At 46.3% G+C, this 21,418-nt stretch overlaps 1 protein-coding gene across 2 annotated transcripts in view; it reads right to left on the reverse strand.

Annotated features, from left to right (window-relative positions):
* ZFAT (zinc finger and AT-hook domain containing) overlaps nt 1-21,418 on the reverse strand; it is a 137,919-nt gene that overhangs the window by 64,604 nt on the left and 51,897 nt on the right. For both annotated transcript variants that reach the window (XM_019553066.1, XM_019553059.1), the window contains exon 8: nt 7,099-7,186. In XM_019553066.1, the coding sequence (XP_019408611.1) occupies nt 7,099-7,186 (88 nt within the window). The remainder of the gene's footprint in view (nt 1-7,098; nt 7,187-21,418) is intronic.

Raw genomic sequence — 21,418 nt, forward strand, 5'->3', positions numbered from 1 at the left:
TTCCCAAGGTGGAGAACCGTGCATTTTTTGGTGTTAAACACTATCAGGTTGTCATCCGCCCATTTGCTGAGCCTGTCCACATCAGCCTGGATCACCTGCCTGTCTTTTGGCGTGGATGTTTTGCCCCAAAGTTTGGTGTCATCGGTGAACTTGGCCAGTCCACTTCTGACTCCAATTTCCACGTCATTAATGAAGATGGGAACAATATGGGTCCAAGCATCTGTATGCTGATCCCACACTGAAATCAGGGCTATGGACTGATTCCATGCACCAGATCCAGCCTGTGGACTGACCCATAACAGTCATCTGGCCCAAAGCCTGAAAAAGTTGGGCACCAATGATACAGACTATGAACATTGTTCAAGTTGAAGAAAATTTTGCTGAGGTTAGTGTTGAAAGCAAGATAACTCCTGCCAGCAGCAGAACATAAGAACTGCCATTTACCAAGTCAGAACATAGGTCCATCTTGTCTGAGATCCTATGACCACAGGGGAGCACCACCATTCTGCTGACTGCTGCTGGAGCTGCTGGACCAGGGATGAGCAGCTCTACTGAGCTGCCGCAGGCTCCTGCTCTCCCCACCACCACCACCTCTGCCTAAACCTACAGCCCCCCTTCCCTCTCAGGGGGAAGGGAAACCTCTTGCCTCACTCATCACCAGCCACTACCTACTGCTACAGCTGCCTACAACGAAAGGAGACCCCACAACAACAATGGGGCCTCTCCATCAAACATCATCAGCTTTCCAGCTGGCTGCTCCAAAAGCACCCTGTGTCTACCCTTCTGTGGTGAATCCTATGCTCCACTTCCCCTCTCCCAGTGTTTTGTGTACGACTGAGTAAGCCGGCAGCATACTATCCAACAGCCCTGACCCCAACCCCAGCTCCTCACACTCATGACTCAGACCCCCCACATAGCTACCCCTACCCCGAGTGCAGCTGGAGGAGGAGCCCTGGGCCCCACGCTGCAGCAAGCCATCCATTTCCACCTTGACAGAGGGGAAGCACTTGGCTCTCTCTCCCGCAACTCACACAACCCCTTCCTACATAGCCTCCCATGGCAGTGCAAGAAGGAGCTGCCACATGATTGGCCCCTCAAACAGGGGGCAGCCAATGAAATGTGGGAGACCCTTCATGGTGACCTCCAAACACTATGGCAAAGGTGTTTTCTACCTTGCCATGGAGGCCACTGCACAGGTGGTGGAGAAGGGGCTCACAGTGGGGGGCAAGCACATGCCCATCAAGCCCCTGGAAGAACTGGGGGCCTGGGCAGTCCTTCAGGCCCATTTCCCCTGCCTCCTTAACTGGGCCTTCATGCTCTTTCGGCAAGACCTGGGGAGCCTTCTCCCTGGTTACCACCCTTCTGCTGAAGTGCTGGAACCCAGCCTTCACACCCAATCCTTCCGCTGCCAGGCTACCATCCAGGTAAGGTGGGGGGGTGGGACCTTTATGCTCGCCTTCCAGAGGTCCCCCAACAAGATCGTCTACTCTGCAGAGGAGGTGAGGTGTTTCTGGTGCCTTCAGTCAGCAATGCCCAGCACAACAGAACCCTGGCAAGGAAAGGGGTGCCACCACCAGCAGCACCCCTAGCACCTCAGCTCCAGCATTCAGACTTCCCACAAGCTTATGCCACAGCCACTGGTGGGGTTGCAGAGCAGGAGGGCACAGGCAGGGGAGGGTGGTGAAGGGGTACACCTGCACCCACCAACACCCCTCCCAGCACCCCAGGCCGACCCCTCCCCAGACCACTTCAAGGCTGAGTGGGTGCTGGTCCCATATGGGTGGCAATCTGGTGCCCAGAGCAAGGTGAAGAGCAAGGCCCAGGTGCAGCTTGGGTCCTATATGGAGAAAGCCCCTCTCTCACGACTAGGGCGGTCATCACAGAGGACAGTTTGGTTGTCCTCTGTCCTCTACTGATACAAAACCAGATGCCTTTATGTCCTCTATTTTTCTTTTGAGGGGAAAAATAGAGGACATAAAGGCACTGGGTTTTGTATGGAGGAGACCCCCAACACTACTAGCTGTAATCTATCCCCCATCAATTCAGATGCTGAGGCCCCAGCCCCAGCTGTCCCTGGGGTGGGTTCAATGGTGGAGCCCTCCTCCTCTGACCACCTGGTAGAGACTGGAGCCCTAGGGAGGAATCACTTTCCCAGGGCTCTCAGGAGGGGACCATCAACCACCCAGGTGCCCAAACTCTCTTCCATCCCCAGTTGAAGTCAAACTCATCACGGATCCCAGCACATACTGTGGCCCCAGTACAGACGGGGGAGAAGTAGGGTCCCCCATGAATATCTTCCCAACCCTGAGGGGGACCCTGAAGAGATCCCACTGCCAGTTTCTCTGCCACTCCCCATGCTACCTGTTTGCCTGCCCCAAGGGACTGCAGCTCCCCCTCTCTCAGTGTTGGGGGACGCAACAGACTGGGTACTTTGGGTGGTTCTCTGCTATGGCTCTGCCCCCTGGAGGCAGAGGGGGAGAAATAAAACACACACCCCAGCCACCAGCCAGGAGAAGCCCACCGAATGACAGGACCAGGAAAAGGATGATTGGGACTAAACACAAATAATTAAAAAGCCCAGGCCTGAATTGATTCAATCTTTGCAGGTAAGTCTAAGCTCTGTAGTCTGAACCAATAAACAAGTGAACAGACATTCACTTTTGATTCTGGAAATGGAGCCGTGTGCCAGCAGTGGCCCAGCCCAGAAGCTAGGGGGTGCTAAAGAATGATTCCCTGCTCAGCTGGAGCAGACAGCTTGGGCCAAGCCTAGCCTACCCACTCTGCAGGAGAGGGGGGAGAAGGTGCAAAGCATCCTGGGATGCTGGGGTATTGTGAGTTAACTTGACTTTGGAGGGGATCTGGGACTGAAGTTCAATAAACTGATCTAGACTAAATCAGTTCAGTCTGATACTACATCCATCAAGGTTTATTTTAAACCAGATTTAGCCATTTTGAAACCAGTTAATGTGCACTGAACTTCTGTTGTGTTACAGATTTGAACTGGTTTCCAATCACTTATACCAGTTTACGTGTAATTTCTGTCCCTAGCCCAGGAGTCTGTGGGCTCCATAAAGCTTGCAGACCTCTTAACTTGGAGGTACCCACGGAGGAGCTGCTTCAGCTCCTGGAGAGCACACTGCACCCTGGGAAGAAGGTGCAGCTCACTCTGACCGCTGTGATTTCCACCAAGTCCTCAATTTGGTGAGGGCTTTTTTGGAGGAAGACAAGGGACATAAGCCACGTAATGCCAAAAAGTACTGTCTGAACCAAAATTAAGAAAGGTGCTGGAAAACACAGAGTTAAGCAGAAACATGTATAGGCATGCCAGTGGAAAAACCCCAGAAGGCCAGTATGTATGCCCAAAAACATGCCCCACGCTTGACCCTTATGTGGTTTAAAATAAGGTAACCTAAATTGGCACTATGCACATGCCCGGTCTTGTTCTAGGCATGATGTAATTTAGCTAGAATCTTCCATGGGGGAAGCCATGTGATTGGCCACCTGAAACACAGTTAAGGCCAGTGAGTTTCCGCCCACAGCGGAGACCAGACCAGAGACCAGATCTGAGCAGAGACCGTCACAGCGGAGACTGCCTCAGGTGGTCCACCCCTGGTTCGTTTGAGCCCAGAGTTCCACTGGTCTCCCCGCCACCATCGAGTCCCGGCGTACCCCTTCCTCAAAAACGCTCGTCTTCATTTCATCTTGATTACTCGTCCACGTTCCGATCACTTGTTCATTCCGGTTACCTTTGTACACATTTCGGCTACTCATTCCATGTTTTCGATTGACTCGTGTATCGCATTCCGGCCAACTCATTCACGTTCTTCACAGCTGTCATTACCGATCAGCCTCATTTCCTCGTTATCGTTGTAACCAAGTTTGACCAGACCTACGCTACACTACCATCATTGGCGTAAGTAAAAGAAAAATAAAAGCATTCTGTTTTGAAACCATACGCGTGTCGACTGCTCTGACTCCTTGCCGCTAATCCCACCTGTTTGACCGTCTCGGCCCACCGTGACATGACGCTCGGCGCCGACAACTACCAGCAGGCCCTTAGCTTCCACAATGTCCTCTACACTTATGGGAGGGCAGTGGGATTGCTGACGAGCACTACAGCTGGTGTTGCTTCCCATGAAAGCCCAGCCAATAATAAACCCCATCAGTGAGGTATCGCACTCTGGTTACTCTCAACATGCATGGCTGCAGGATGGGTCTCTGCAGCTGCCAAGTACTCTCCTTTCCCCAGGAAATAGCGGAGTACTCTGCGCTGTTCCTGCAGGAGACCCACATGACTCCAGACACCAAAGCCAACTGGCAGCTGGAGTGGGGAGACAGGGTTTACTTCACCACCTTGTTGTCCCCGAGCCTACAGCCAGAGGTCCTTCTTGCTGTTGAGGTGGTGCCAAGCTGCCTGCTTCATCTCCATGTCTAAATACAGGGGCTCGTCTTTAACTGCAGAATACCTATACCCCGGTGCATGAACCAGTGATAGCCAGTTTCTATTAGCAGGTAGCTGCATACCTCAGGATCCTGAGCCCTCACTTCAGCAACAGCCTACTGGAGGGCATGGGATCTATGGCTTCCTCCTGGGAGTTCTGGATGGCCTGGCATGGGCAGCAGCAGGCCTTTCCCTCAGCCTGAAGATGGCGGGCTGTGGGGAAGGTGCATGTCAGATAGTGCTGTTACCACTACACCTGGAGGCACACCTGACAGTGGGAGGCAGCTAGAGAGCAGCTTAAGAGGGAAGTGCTGGAGCTGGCGAGGCACCTGGCTCCTAACCCAGAGAAGCTGTCCCACTACAGAGTGTGTCCGGAGAGGCAGGAAAAACTCTGAGCTCTGGATGACTGCCACGCCCATGGTGCATTTGTCTGCTTGTGTGTTCAACTCCTCTGGGACATGGACCATGGTTTCCACTTCTTTTATGTCCTAGAGAAGAAGAGGGGTACCAAGAAGTACATCACTTGCATCCTGGTGAAGGATGGCATACCCTCACAAACCCCAGCAAACTGCAAGGAAGAGGGAGGGCTTTCTACATAGTGCTCTTCTCGCCGAATCTGACCAAAGCCAATGCCTGCCAGGTCCTGTGGGAAGGACTGCCACAGGTCAGAGCAGGCGACTGGGACCAGATTAAAGGATCCTCTCATCCTGGCTAAGCTCTCAGAATCCCTCCACCTGATGGCCACCAAAGTGCTGGGCATCATCAGGCTGACCGTGGAGTTCTGTCGTGCCTTCTGGGAGGTCCTTGGGCTGGAACTGAGTCCAAAGGGCATGGGGAGCTTCCCCTGTCAAGCAGGAGGACCGCCCTGACCTTGCTGCCCGGGAAGGGGAACCCTACAACCTCAGGAACTGGCGCTCCTGTCTCACTCCTCTATACAGACTATAAGGTCACAGTGAAAGCCATCTTGCTGCACCTGAGTTCCGTGCAGTTGGACTCGATTCATGCTGACCAGATGAACGTGGTTCCAGGGCACTTTATCTATTCAGCCTCCTGTCCCTCGACCAGAAGGCAATTGACAGGGTGGATCATGGGTACCTCACAGGCACACTGAAGATTCTCAGCTTTGGTCCCCACTTCATGCTGTTTCTTCAGGTGCTGTACACCTCCACAGAGTGCTGGTGAAGCTCAACTGGATGCTGATGGAGTCCATCCAGTTTGGGCTGGGAGTGCATCAAGGCAGTTCACGGTCATGCCAGCTTTATAATATTGCCCTCAAGCTGTTCCTCTGCCTCCTGCACAAGGGCTCCTTGCCATCCAGGACCTGGGTGACCTGGCACAGGTGGAGGCTGGACAATCCATCTACTTAGTGGCCTTCTTTGCTTGGGTCAACTTCATGGTCTGACGGTGGGTGACAGGTGGGTGATGGGTGACAGATGGGCTCGCTCCTACCTGTACTCCAGTGGAGCACAGGCTCACTGCTCTATCTGGGGTCCCCAGTCAGCTCTCCCTGTTTAGGATCATGGCCATCTCTGGTTCATACAAGCACAGAGGAGATACTAGCACACAGAACTGCAGAAGTGTGTTACTACAAATATTTTTCATTTCAGGTTTAGAGGGCTGGATCCAGCAAGGTTATGAACAGGAGTTCCAGGATTTTCCAAAAGAGGGCAGTGGGAGCAGCAACCTGCACTGCAGGATTGGGACCCTACTCCCAGCTTCCTTCACCCCCACCAGTGTGGGCAGACTTTCTGAAGTCCCTAAATCTCCCCTCCCTTCCCCTTCCTGCTCAGACGCAGGCCCCTCCCCTCCTTTTTCCCCTCTCCCCCCCAGCCCCCCCAGCCTGCCCCTGCTCCTTTGTCCACTGCTCAGAAGCAGGAAGGGTCCAGAGCCAGCTGGGCTACATGGGGGCTGGGCTCTGCTGGAGGGGAAGACAGCAGCAACAGGGTAGCTGGAGAGTAGTTCCCCCTGGTGCTGTCCTGGAGCAGGTCCAGGGAAGGGAAACTACTGTCCATCTCTGCTCCCCTTGTCACCATCTCCAGATAAGCACAGTCCCCAGGCAGTGGGCAGGAACAGATCTGGGGCTTCCTGTCACCAGGACAGTGAGAAAAGGTAGGCAGAAGGAAGGGGAAGAGAAGAGCCACGCCTTTGAACAAGAAGGGGAAGGGAGGGAGGATTTTCACCAGCTTTAGAGACTTGAAAAAGTCCCCCCCCATGGTGAAGTGCAATCCAACCAAACAGGGAGTGCAGCCATGCCGCTACACCCCCTCTGGATCCATCCCTGGTTGCAAATACTCAACAGCCTCCTGAGCAAACCTTTTAAGAATATCTTTGCTACAACCACAAACATAGATCAGCTTGCTTTAATGAGACAAGTCTCGTGCTAATTTTTAGATATGTTTTTAAGTGCTTTGCTGGACTGAGGGAAGAATGGTCAATACCTTGCAGAGTACAGCCCATAAACACTACAGATCTACAACACACACAGTCTGTTCAGAATACAATCACTAAAGAGCTGCAGACTCTACTAATATTCTTATACTAATTAAGGCACATTAGAAACATGTATTTTCTTGAAAGCCATCACATTAGATTACTATCGCTTAGACATTCTTCTTCTGTTGCAGAAGGTTTAGAAATTGTATTGTGGTTTCTCTTACCAGGGTGGTTTGTCTTGATGTGCGATTTTATTAGTCGATCTTCAGAAAATGATTTCTCACACACAGGACAGGAGTAACTCTTTTTGTCCTTAAAAAAAAGCAGGGTGGGGGAGGAGATTATTTTAGCAGTGCACTGGTTCAATCATTACCTCTCTTTACATACTGAAAAAACATATGGCTCCCAAAAAAGCTGTAGGCAAAAGCAGTTATCATTATGAAATACAGTGAGGGAAAATATAAAATTACCTTAAAATATCACTAAGTCTGGGGTGATTCAGAGTTTTGATTTGTAGTACATGGGAAAGAAGTGTTTAAAATAAAAAATGTTAAATAAATTAAAGCGTTATGATCTACCTTTACAGAATCAGGAGGTGAAAGAGTACTGAACAAGTCACATATCAGAAAGAAAGTTTTAGGATATGATGGGACTGGGGGCATTCATTTCCCCCACCCCCTCCATCATTTGTTCAATCCATCCTTCCATGTGCAAAGGAATAAATCTCATTATGGCTTTAATTCTGCAGGCAAACAGTAATACACCAAAATATAATGGAACATAATGTTTGACAGTGGCAGATGCCATTGCAAAATCAGGATGCATGTTTTCTAAATTCTAGATTAATAGTCTGTATTATATGCATCATTAAAAAGCACTATTCCACTGTTTCAAGGAAAGCAAAGGGAACTGGCTGCACAGGACAGACGCAGAAAAATCAGTGTTTTGAAGAGATGTTGGAGCATAAAGCACCTGGACTATTGAGATGTCTGACCTTAACCTAAGGCAAGGAAGCATGTGTAACTGTTCAATATTACATCCAGATCTGTTTATTTTCTGTGCTGGCTAACATAAAGGGTTTTCAGAACCTCTACAATGCTGTTTTGTCTGCTGTCACAGAGATTATTTGTACACCAAATTATCCGCAAGGTGGAACTCTGGAAAAGGAACAACTTTTCTAGCCCTATGCTTAACTAGACAGGAAGTTCCTCCTAATCTCCAAGCTAAATTTCCTCTGCTGCAGCTAGATGCCATTGCTCCTAGTTCTGTCCCCTATGGCCATAGTGAAAAGCCCATATCCATCCTCTCTGTAATCACCCTTTTGGCATTTGAAGATTGTTATCAAATCCTCCATCATCCTCTCTTCTACAGACTAAATAACTCTAGTTCTTTCAGCCTTTAATCATGTCTTGCCTCCAAGGCCCCCATTCATTTTTGTTGCTCTCTGCTAGACTCCTTGCAATCTGTCCATATCTTTCTTCAAAGGCCCAACACTGGACACAGTATTCTGAGTGAAGCCTCACCAATGCCAAATAGAGCAATGGAGTCACTTCCCTTAATCTGCAAGAGACCTTTCTGTTAATACAACCCACTTTGTTGTTGGCTTCCCTCCCACCCCTGCCAAAAGCACACTGTTGCCTGATTCAGCTTGTGGACCACTGTAACCCCCAGATCCTTCTCCTTCTCTTGCCATTCATTCCTAAGCCTGTCTTTGTGCATGCAATTTTTCTATTCCAAGTGCAGGATTTTGTATTTGTCCTTCGTGTGATTGATTTTAATGGGTATGAACTATACACAGCAAATCTATACGCATTTAAACAGGTTTCCATGCCTACATATACAGAGAAGTATATATACATAACACAGACACACATATAAACTTTACATACAGTTGAAAATACCAAACCTGACATATAAAATATATACTGGACAGAAAATTTTCAATGGAGAGCTACAGAACCAAAAACCTAGAGTCTCCCTACTTTCTGCCAAGATAATTAACATCAAAGCCCTTCAGAATCAATACACAGTCAAAATCTTTACCAAATTCTGTGGCATACAGTCTTTAAATAGGTGTTCTTCATAATCTCACACAGGAATGCATGGTCTTAGCATGCAGTGCTGTCATACTATGCCTGTCAACAGCCAGAATCCTAAAATGAGTGCAGCTGAAGCCTAACCTTACAAAAGCTGTTTGTCCAAGTCACTGTCATGGACTTTCACAGGGCTATACTACTGCTTCAGAGTCATCAAGAATACGCCTGTCACTACTTCAAGTCTGTCACATTGCTCGTCCTTCATAGTAACCATATCACTCTCTCAGCCTACACCTAAAAATTCCCCTATTACAAATAAAGCATTTCAGAGTACATACAGGTCACAAATGCAGAGTCCCAAAGAGGCCTCCCATGGCAGCTTGGACCCTGCAGACTGCCCTTGTCACAGATGATGACAGGAGGTGTTCTGAAGGACTCGGAGGCTATAATAATACACTCACAGCATTCAAGATTTTCCTTTGGTAAGAATAAAACTAATTTATCCTATGCCTTATCAGTGTCCCTGCCTTTTAAATGCCTTTGAAGATTTTCTGAAGGACACATACACAGGCAAAGTATTCTGTGAGATGGCTCTACATCTGTTAGAGACTGGCAATACAATACAATCAGCTATTTCAATTTAAAGTTATATCCAGTGTCCAAAAATTTGCTTAAGCCTGCTATCAACCAACTTAGAGAAAATACAAGAAACTTAAAAAAGATAAAATAATTTCTAAGTAAATCAAAAATGCTAGATTTTCAATTCTGTGAAAGCAACCCATTTTATCTTCTACATACTGGGAATGACATTATTTCATAAATACTCTCAAGCCTTGTGAATTAAGTAGTCTATTATAACTGGGTGGAATTTCCTAATTTCTCTAGGATACATTTCACTGCAACATGAAGCCATCTAAATAGCAACTAGAATGTGGGTTTTTTTCATTCTATGAATGGAGTCAGTTCTTGCTACAAAAGAATCACTAGATATATTTCAGTATACTCTGAAGAGTGTATTGCTTCCTCGAGGCAAGATTAATTAAGTGGGTAAGTGTACTCATACATGGGCATTTATAAAATCCCAGCCTCTGGATATACAGCATTTACAATATTCAGACACTACTCTAGAGTTTATTTAATGAAGTAAAAGAACTGCCAGTCACGGCTCTGGCCTGGATATATTAGAAACCAACATTTGCTTCATTTACAGGGCACTACTTCATTGCACATGCTGACTCAGATGCTCTCTGCAGTGGCAAGCAGCTGTGCAATACTTCAGATCAGGGGTTGGCAACCTCTGGCCATGTTGAGCCATCTGATCCAGCCCACTGATAGGAGGCTTCAGCAGTACTCAGCAGCAGGGAAAGCTGGGTCTCAATGTCCGCCCACCCACCTCTGACCCGGTCACTCCGGCCTGCAGCCTAAGAGGTTGCCAACCATTGCTTTAGATGCACTGAATGAAACTGTGGCCCCTCCAGCTGTTCCATTCAGTGCATCTAAAGCAATGTTCGTTGCCATTCACTTCAACTGGGCAAGATGTCACCTGCTATTTTTAATGCAGTTCCTTGAACTGGCTGTTCAAGATATACATCACGATCAAATCTGATATAAGGCCATACCTGACCCACAGGCAGATGGAGAATATTCAGGTCCACTTTAAAGAGAATTCATTTTTCCCCTTTACTTTGTACAGAAATAAAGTAATATTTTATTTTACTTGGAGGAACAAAACTGCAGTAATAATATTGCTTATTACTTAAACTGGGGAAGGTCTTACAAGACTGCAACCAGACTCCCACTCCTTTCGACCTCCCCCTCCCACCCCAATCTTTGATACTATACAAATATAAAACAAAAGATGGCTCATGCCCCTCCCCTTAAAACATGCTTTGTTTTCAAATACAAGCATTAAAATCTTTAGCTGCCATCTAGCACTTCACACTTTGATGCTGGGGGCTGGAAGTACACCCCATTGTGACTACAGTAACTTTCAAAACAGTTCCTGCCATTCACCACCTTGCAGCAAATGGATTCTCTGAGTGGCTGTACAAACCCTGGATAAGTTATCTCCATTGATTTATACTGTATACAGAGCTTATATGCATTTCTTATTCATGTTTATTAAAAGTCCATCCAATATTCTAACCTCTAAGAAAAGAGGTTTAAACTCCAACTGTGCATGTCCTAAGCTGCCGCAAGCAATAAAGGACAGCACAAGTAAATATCAGTTGGTGATTCTGGGTACAATGGAAGGACTTGGTACGTATTAAGCCTTCAGTGTCAAGGACAGAGGGATAAGCAAACTGCAGAGCACTCTTGACAAAGAAGTCTCAGCCATGGAAACTGTTTGCATTTATTTCCTGCTGAAGGTTGTATTTGATGAATTTTAGAATTAAGTGCCAAATACCAATTCAAACATGGTTCTTTAAAAACACAAAAAAACCCATTATCACAGATGGAAACAGTAAAAGTCAAGTTTGGATTCTCTGGGGTAGGCTAGAATTACTTTATCTATTGAACATACACTGAGACTCTATATGATGGATAAAAGCAGAAGGTCTGCTACCCAAGTCTAACGGGCCATGAGGTGAGTATGCTTGCGAGGTGATGTATTCTATAGGAAACAGCATACAACAGAGTGTTGTTACAACCTAAAGGATCAGGTTTCTATTCATACCTACTGTGAGCTAGGGACAGCCTGGGGCAAGACTGGACTCGGGCTTAATCTTATAATTCTGGAGCCATAACAAGAGGCTGTCGCTGCTCCCTAGCACCGTGTCTCAGCCTGCAGTATATAGAAAATAATTTTTAAAACCTATTATTATTGTTTAAAGAACATCGAGTGCATTCCCAATTTGCTTGTTAAGCTTGCTACCAATCAGAAGTACTGTTTCCCTGAACAAATGAGAAGCAAATTTCACACACAGGGTCAACTGCCTCTGCTGCTCAACAAGTTTTCCTGGCCTGTGATGCCAAGCTGTTCAGCTAGGGTTACCATATTTCCAGTTCCAAAAAAGAGGACACCTCACTGCCCACCCACAGCTCCCTGGCCCTGCCAGTGCTCCTCACTCCCAATCTGCAGCTCCATGTCCCTTCTGCTGCCCCTCACTCCTGAACCACATACCTCAGGCCCTGCCAGTGCCCCTCGGTCTCAACCCCCTGCTCCCCTCAGCCCCGTCAGAGGGAGCCTCCAGCTGCCCCCATCCCAATGGGCTGGAGAATGGTGACTCAGATCTGTATGGGCAGTGGCAGCAGTGGAGTGAGTCCAGCCCTGATGCAGGCGGGAGGGAAAAGGGGAGGCCTGTGGCACCCCCTGCTCTGAGCTGCAGGCTCTAGAGCTGCACCAGGTGGTCTTGGCCATGCCCCCCGGGCAACGTCTCCTGCCCAGCCTGGTCCCATGAACACAGGCACCAGCCCCAGTGCCGCAGGCCCGGCCACAGAGCTTACTGCAGCCCTCAAAGGCAACCACCCTTCCCCTGCTGGAGGGGAAGGTGCTTCCCCCCCATCCCTCCAGCAGTGCCCTACCGCAGCCACAACACCCAGACAGCTTCCCCCATCACTGGAGGGCACCAGGCCCCCTCACACACACACCTCCCACACACACAACACTCCCCACCCCCAGACAGTCTCCAATCCCGGTCCCCCAAAGCCTTATCTGCATCCAGCTGCCAAAGCTGTTCCTACTACTGTGCCTAGCTGCGTGCCAGCGACCTGTGTGGGCAGGCACAGACACAAGTGCGCATGCTGCCTGCAACTGCCCTCCTCCTGCTCCCACCAGCTTATGGTGGAGCCCAGGAGCAACACTTGGAGGCCTGTTATCTTGCGTCCGTTTACAATTGGGAAGCTGACCACAGGTATTGAGAGTCCATGAGAAGGGCCACAAGAATGATTAAGGGCATGGAGGACAAAACTTGAGGAAAGACTAAAAAATCTGGGACTGTTTAGCCTAGGGAACAGAAGACTGAGGCGGGGGTTGGTGGCTGTCTATAAGTATGTAAGGGGTGAATATTGGGAGCTGGGGGAAAAAAACTGTTCGCTAGGGTGCCCCAGGGGAAGACAAGTTGCCATGGCCACAAACTGTTAGAGGATGGTTTCAGGCTGGATGTAAGGAAGAACTTCTTTATGGAAAGGGTGAACAGAATCAGAATAGACTTCCCAAGAAGGTGGTGCAGTCCCCAGCTTTGGACATCTTCAGGAGGAGACTGAACAAACACTTTGGTGGGATCATTTGATCTCAGCAGTATCCCTACCCAGAGCAGAGGGTTTGGACTTGATCTTTCAAGGTCCCTTCCAGACCTTAATTACTATGATTCTATGAGTGCATCAGAGACTGTGTATATGGCTTATGTTGAGTGACTCCTGCTAGGAGGAAGGGAAATAAGGAAAGTAGAGAAGTAAGGAAAATAAATAGAGACCGTGAGCCTGTAAAAGGACACTGAATGACTGTTTAGTGAGTTAGTTAACCCCGAACCTGCTATAGGTATTGCTGAAATTCATGGTGGAAGAAATACCCCAGTAACAGACAGCACCTGCACAATGAGGTATATTCATCTCAGCACCTCATTAAAATATGTCCAAAGTAATAGCTCTTCAAACATCCCATCAAAACGGCTTTGTCCCCATTTAGTTTTCCTCCCACACAGGCTTTTTCCTACTTACTTAAAAAGTATCCGTCTGAAAAAAGAAAAGCCTCAACTGTATTTGACAGCTTGAGCCATGAAGTTTTGTATCACTTTGTAGCACAAAAATGTAAGAGAAAAGTATCTTTCCCTCTTCACAAAGAAGAATAATTACTACTTATAACACTAGTCATAGTGCTATAACTTGTTGCACAATTCTTTTCCTGCACATCTGCTGACATGCTTCATCCTATCAGGCAGACCTCTTGCAATTACCCCTAGGTCTTCCACAAAAAGAAGCTAATACATTTGCAGAAGTGTGCTAATCTCAGGCTTCACACTGCCCTCACTTGGATCAATAAAAGCTTCACTATTGACTTTCATGGGACCAGGAGTGGGCCCTGCACAGAACTTTTGGGATATGAAGAAGTGGGAACAGACCGTCACACTCATCATTCCTGTGCCAAATCAAGATTTTCATGAATTAAAAAGGCTCCTGCATTTAGCTAATGCCACACAGCCTTGCTTAAAGTGAAGTATTATGTTGATTTAATTTATTTGGGAAGAGATTAGATAATACTCTAATGAGCAATATAGGAAAATTAAAATGGTGGACAAGACAGAAACCTATTTGTCTCATTTAATGGCAACATGAGAGAGAATATTAAGGCGTCCATTTTCACAGTACAGGAATACATACCTCTAAAGTGTCTGTGCACATGCGCATCTGCACATGTATGTAGGTAGGTATTGTGTATTAAAATATAAATTAAAATGATGTATTAAATCATATAATTTAAATATAAATTTGATTACATAATTATATATAATTGTTTTAAATTAATTTTAATATATTTTTTATATAAAAATCTTTCTTTTCCTTTCTTTAAATTCCTGCACCAAGAGGTTTTTAGATGCAACCTAATCTGGAAGGCAAATATTCTGGGAATCAGCCCATGTATCTTTTCTTGACCCTATTACCATACTTCATGATTTGGGATAATTACGATGATTTTTAGCAGCTTCTAATATGCCTACTTTGCTCAGCATGGCTCACTTCTCATTTGCTATGAAAAACCATGACCACCTTACTGCTGCTGCCCAGTACCTCACTTCCATTTGCTGGGCAAAATTGCACCAAATTGTGAGCAACCAGGGACAGTAAGCAGGGCTGGTTGCAAGTAGCTCACTGGAAGCAAGAGGAAGAAAAGGAAGAGGAGCCAGGCATCTGATCCTGCTTCTAGAAGGTAAACGATCCAGGCCTGTCTGTGCGATTATTTGGTGGACTGTGTGGTTAGGTGACTGCTGCCTTTGTCTGTCAAAAATCCTAACAAGGGAACAGTCAGTCCAGGCCCAGGAGGGTGTAAAAGGAGATACTGCGAGTGAGTGCACAGGGGCAGCAAACAGGGCTGTTTGCAGGTCAGTTTACAGCCCCACCTCTTTGAAAAGGAGCCTTTAAGGCAAGTTCTTTCTTTAATTAAGAGTAACTAACCTAGTAATTTAGTCTAAGTGGCTGGGACTCAGCAATTAGATCAATACTTAAGTCCCTTGTTTAACTAGAGACCAAAGTGAGTGGGGAATTTACTGCACAGATGATGGTGCTTTAGCTTTTCTGGCCAAGGGATATTGCTCCAGAAGGACTGCTAGGGAGAAATGGGGTCCATCCAATGAAAAGAAGGAAGAACATCTTCACAGACCAGCTCACTAACCTAATAAGTGGGGCTTTAAACTAGATTTGCTGGGGGATGAAAACCAAAGTCCCGAGGTAAGTGGGGAAGCGGGTGACTTGGAGGAAGCACAAGCAGGAGCGGGCAACAGGGGAGGCCTTCTCTTTCTTCCTGAGAAAGTAGGGCAATTGGCTGGTTCAAGTGTCTGTACATGAATACATGGAGCCTGGGAAACAAGCAGGAAGAATTGGGTGTCCGTGCACAGTCAGGGAACTATTATGTGATTGAAAAAACAGACTTGGTGAGAGCTCACATGACTGGAGCAATGTTATGGTTGGGTAAAAACTGTTCAGGAAGGACAGGTAGGGGAGAAAAGAAAGAGGAGCTGCTCTTTAAGAAAAGAAGTTGCATGACTGCTCACAGCTCCAGTATGAAACTGGAGATAGGCCTGTTGAAAGTCTCTGGGTTCAGGTCAGAGTGGAAAGCAACAAGGGTGATGTCATGGTGGGCATCTGCTACAGACCACCAGACCAAGATAATGAGGCTTTTTTCAAACAGCTGGCAGAAACTTTCAGATCACAGGCCCTGGTTCTCATGGGACTTCAATCACTCTGACATCTGCCGGGAGGGCAATACAGCAGTACACAGGCAATCCAGGGAGCTTTTGGAGAGTGCTGGGGACAACCTCTTGGTACCAAGCGCTGGAGAGACCAACTAGGGCTGTTCTCTTCTTGACCTGCTGCTCACAAAACAGGCAAGAATAGGTGGGGAATGTAGAAGTGGGTGGGAACTTGGGTACCAGGATCTACATGATGATGACCGAGGTCAGGATCCTAAAGACAGGAAGGAAGGAGAGCAGCTACGTAAGGACCCTCAGTTTCAAAAAAGTAAACCTCAACACTCAGGGAATGCATGGGCAAGATCCTCTGGAAAGCCAGGCTGAGGAGGAAAGGAGTCCAGAAGAGCTGGTTGTATTTTAAAGAAGCCTTACTAAGAGTGCAGGAATGAACCATTCTGATGCACAGGAAGACCATGGCAGAAGAGCAGCTTGGCTTAGCAGGGAACTCTTCAGTAAACTAAATCACAGAAAGGAGGCATAAAAGAAGGGAAAACTTGGACAACTGAATAGGGAGGAGTATAAGTATTACTGGGGCATAGAGGGATGAAAATCAGGAGAGCCAAAGCGCAACTGGACTTGCAGCCAGCAAGGAATGTAAATGTTAATAAGAAGTGTTTCTACAAGTATGTCAGTAACAAGGGGAGGGACGGGGAAAGCGTGGCTCCCTTACCTAATGGGAGAGGCAACCAAGTGACACATGATGCAAAAAAAATGAAGTGCTCAATGACTTTTCCACCTCAGTCTTCACAGGCAAGATCAGCTCCTACACTACTGCACCTGACCACACAGTTTGCGGAGCAGAGGAACAGCCAACAGTGGTGAAGGAACAGGTTAGGGAATATTTAGAAAAGCTGGATGTGTACAAGTCCATGGGGCCAGACAGGATGCACCTGAGGGTGCTGAGGGAGTTGTCCAAAGCGACTGCATAGATGCTGGCTATCATCTTTGAAAACTCATGGCAGATGTGGGAGGTCCCAGACAACTGGAAAAGGGCAAATATCATGCCCATCTTTAAGAAAGGGAAGAAGGATCTAGGGAACTACAGACCAGTGAGGCCTCATCTCAGTCCCTGGAAAAATGATGGAGCAGATCCTCAAGGAATCCATCTCTAAATACTTGGAGAAGATCATTAGGAACAGTCAGCATGGATTCACCAAGGACAAGTAATGTTTGACCAAACTTCTGTGATGGGATGACTGGCTCTGTGGATGTGGTGAGACAAGCGGATGTGATATACCTTGACTTTAGCTAGGCTTTTGATAGTCTCCCTCAACACTCTTGCAGGCAAGCTAAGGAAGTATGGATTGGATTAATGGATTGTAAGGTGAACAAAAAATTGGCTGGATCATTGGGCTTCAAGGCCAGGTACATACATTGCACTTTTACGAGTATAAGTGATCAGAAACCAGCCTATACCTGTAACAGAACAGAAGTCTGGCACACACAAACTGGTTTAAAAATGGTAGAACCCAGTCTAAGATTTGCTTCCCCCTGCTCCCCCACCAAAGGCCAAATGTGTATTCTGCTTGCTACTGATTTAAACTACACTGCTTACAAAAAACTGTGCAACTTGGATCAATTCTGTCCTGCGTTTCTGAATGTCTGTACCTAGCCAAAGGGTAATAATCAACAGCTTGATGTCTACCTGGCAGTTGGTATCAAGTGGAGTGCTCCAGGGGCTGGTCCTGGGGCTGGTTTTAGTCAATATCTTGAACAACAATCTGGAAGATGGGATGGAGTGCACCATCGGCAAGTCTGCAGATGACACCAAGCTGGGGGGAGTAGTAGATATGCTGGAGGGTAGGGCTAGCATTCAGAGATCTGAACAAATTGGAGGATTGTACCAAAAGAAGTGTCATAAGATTCAATAAGGACAAGTGCAAAGTCCTGCACTTGGGACAGAACAATCCCACGCACTAGTACAGACTGGGGACTAACTGGCTAAGCAGCAGCTCTACAGAAAAGGACCTGGGGGTTACAGTGGACAATAAGGTGATGATGAACCAGCGGTGTGCCCTTGTTGCCAATAAGGCTAACAACATACTTGTCTGCATTAGTGGGATTGTTGCCAGCAGATGGAGGGAAGTAATCATTCTCCTCTATTCAGCACTGGTGAGGCCACATCTGGAGTAGTACATTCAGTTTTTTGAGTCCCCACTACAGAAAGGATATGAACAAGTTGGAGAGAGTCCAGTAGAGGGCAACAAAAATGATTAGGCCTGGGGAACTGGGCTGATGATGACAGGCTGAAGGAACTGGGCTAAGTTAAGTCGGGAGAAGAGAAAACAGAGGGGATTTAATAGCAGCCTTCAAATGTTAGAAGGGTGGTTATGAAGAAGATGGAGCTGGACTGTTTTCAATGGTGGCAGACGACAGAACAAGGAGCAACAGTCTCAAGTTGCAACAAGGGAAGTTTAGGATAGATACCAAGAAAAACTGTCTTACAAGGAGGGTAGTAAAGCACTGGAGCACATTCCCCAGAGAGGTTGTGGAATCTCCATAGTCAGAGGTTTTAAAGACCCAACTAGACAAAACCTCGTCTGGGATGATATATTTGGGGACGGTCCTGCTTTGAGCAGGGGGTTGGACTCCTGAAGTCCCTTACAACCCTAATTTTCTATTATTCTAAATGCAATATAGATAAAATGGTGGTACTTTGAGTGTGCGTCTCTTTCCTATGTGCTTGGAATGAAGTATGGACTATAAAAGTAGCAAGACAGTAATGTGGTTCCAGCTACTGAATACAGTGATGAAACACAACTCTGGGGACCTGGATTCTGATTTCTGCCACTGACACAGAGTTCTGAACTAATTACTTAAACCAGAGTTTTTCCATATGACCACAGACTGTGTTTTCGTCATGTTCTGGCTGTCTAATTCGAGATACCAAACACCTTACCAGAAGGCCAACATACTCACCTGCAACTGAAATCAGTAAGAATGGTAAATATTCCAACACTTGAAGCAGTGAGATCTAAAGCAGGATTGTTAAAACGTACAGCCCACAGGCCACATGTAACCCACAGAGCACCCTTATCTGGCCCCCCACACTGTCCCTACATCTGGTTAGACCCACTTGGGGCACTATGTGCACTCATGGTGTAGAGCAGGTCCACAGGCTAGATTGGGTCCACAGACCGCTCTCTCCTCCCCTGTGCCCCAGCATACCGGAGCCAGTTGCTGCTGTACATGCGGCCCAGATCCCAGAGTGCATGGAACGGGCACCACATGTGATGCTGTTCAGCTGGGGCACTACAATCCAGTTGGACTCTGCCACATGCTGTGCCTGTTCCAGTGACTGAGGGAGTCATAGTGCGAGTGGTAGACTGGCTGGAGCAGCCACCTGATCAGGTGTGGTGGGAGGTGGGAGGGAAGCAGGCAGGACAGAGAGGGAGTGGAAGAAGAGGAAGGTCAGAAGGCGGAGGGGGGTGGTCTGTGGGCCCAATCTGGCCTGTGGACTAAGCCTGCACTACCCATCCAGTCTACAATGGGGATGAATGAGTCTGACATCCCTGGTCCAAAGGAACACCTGCCAAGTTAAGAGCAAGGGGCCTCTAGTTCCTAATCTCTGCTCTGTCACTGACTCAGTGGGTTTTCTTAGCTAAGTTAACTTCAGTTTGCATCAGTGGAAGCTGGGTGCCTAAATACTTTTGTCAGTCTGGACCTTTATGGATCTGAGCCTCTTTCAGTTCATTCTCTGAGGCAATTATAATTCCTCCTTACCATTCAAGAGTGCTGTGATGATTAATTAGGTAATGCCTTACACCACGGTTTGAACATTTAAAGAGGTATAGAAATGCTAAGCACTCTGATCAATCAAGCCCTAGGTGTCATCAAATTGGCATGGAAAATTAGTGAAGACATTTGCAAATTCTGGTCTTAAGCAACCTATGCCTCAGTTCCCACTCAATGAAAATCTTCTCTGCCATGCAGGGTGTTACAAAGATAACTTAATTAATGCTTATTAGGCACAGATACAGTGAAAATAAGTACCACAGAAGAGCCCATGAGGAAATTAATCATTCCATTTTTCAGTGCAGAGTTTGGATGGTACATAGAGAATAAGATATGAGGCCTTACACTGAATGATGATGAGGATAAAAAGAAATACTGAAAATCTGATTTATCTGAAAAAACATCAGCCACCCCAGGCGCCAAATGAGAAAGAGATCCAAAAGGAAAAAGAAATACTGTATATAAGCATGTAATGAAAAATGGTATCAGAAGGTATTCAACCAAAAGGGTTAAACTTAGGCTTCACGGGCAACTTTAATTCTGGGAATAGCTTCTGAATGTTTGAATTTGCACCCTCCGTATACATCCATGCAGCTGTTCTTACATGAAGATGCTTATACATTGGTTAAAATATTTTACTGTACAACCTGTATGTAAAGTACTAAAAAAATACAAGGTTTAGGTATAAAGATCCATCTGGAAAACTCCATTTCTAGTTATACTTTTTAAGAATCATTTGATAAAAATATAGATTAACAAATGTGCACTTTAAATTGTTCAATACATATTTGATAATAGCTGTCACTGTGAAATTTGAAAGACTCTGCTTACCAATGCAATCTAACTGGAGATGCATTCTCAATCCTACTTTGCATCAAGGTCCTGGGCCTCTGGCTGGGAAGATCAGTTGGAGCTGTTGAATGCTCGGCAATTTTGAATATAGATTTAGGAATGTATCTTTAAACTCCAATTTTTTTTTAAATCTTGGCCACCACTTTGTCACTTATTTACTCCTTTTCATCGTAGGATGTAAATATTTGACTACTGATATATTACAAGAGTAAGGTTAATGAATTCAGAACAATTTAATGGAACCACTACTGGGAAAACTGTTTGGTTATAATAAATTTCAGTTCTCTTTAAGAAATTACATCTATTCAACTCAAAAAAAAAAGTGAGAAAACTTGTGTCTAAAGGAGCTGGAGTTTTACTGCACTATGTTGCAGTTTTGTTGAAGTGGAAACTGTCAGCTATATTCAAGAAGTTCTAGACTATCTGAAATGAAGTAGAAATAAGAGACAAAATAGATACCTAAAAATATAAGATCGTCTCCTTTCCTTTTCTATCACCTGCTGGTTGCAGATAAACTTTCCTGCAGGTCCCCACAGACCAGCACTTGGTAAGAGTCATAAGAGGGTTCTGTTCCAACCCCTGGAGATACTGACCAAGAGTCTATCTCCTACCTGAGCAAGGAGGATCTGAAAACATTACACTTAACTGCTTTTCAAAGCAATTACACAGAACTATCCGTGTATGAGAAAAAATGCACTCTAAGAACAAACTCTTTATTCCACATCAAGCTTTTAGTAAAACAAGACACAGCGTCACTGATCCACTGCATCCAACAGACACGTTAGCACAGACTAGGTGATAAGCAAAGTTTTGCTTTCTAGAGAAATTTGGTATGTATACTGTACGATTTACACGTTGAGAACAGATAGGGACTTACATAACCAAGGGGCAGTTAAAAGCCCAAATGTGCCTTTAGCTCAGTAATTCTTGTTTTTAAGGGGAGGTGCATATGGTTCTTCTCTCTGCACAACTGTAACTGTTACTTACTATGTTTTTTCTATGTAGAAGTAAACAAT

The sequence above is a fragment of the Crocodylus porosus genome, unplaced genomic scaffold (genome assembly GCF_001723895.1).
Source record: "Crocodylus porosus isolate Cpor-Errol unplaced genomic scaffold, CroPor_comp1, whole genome shotgun sequence".
NCBI classification, from domain to species: domain Eukaryota; kingdom Metazoa; phylum Chordata; order Crocodylia; family Crocodylidae; genus Crocodylus; species Crocodylus porosus.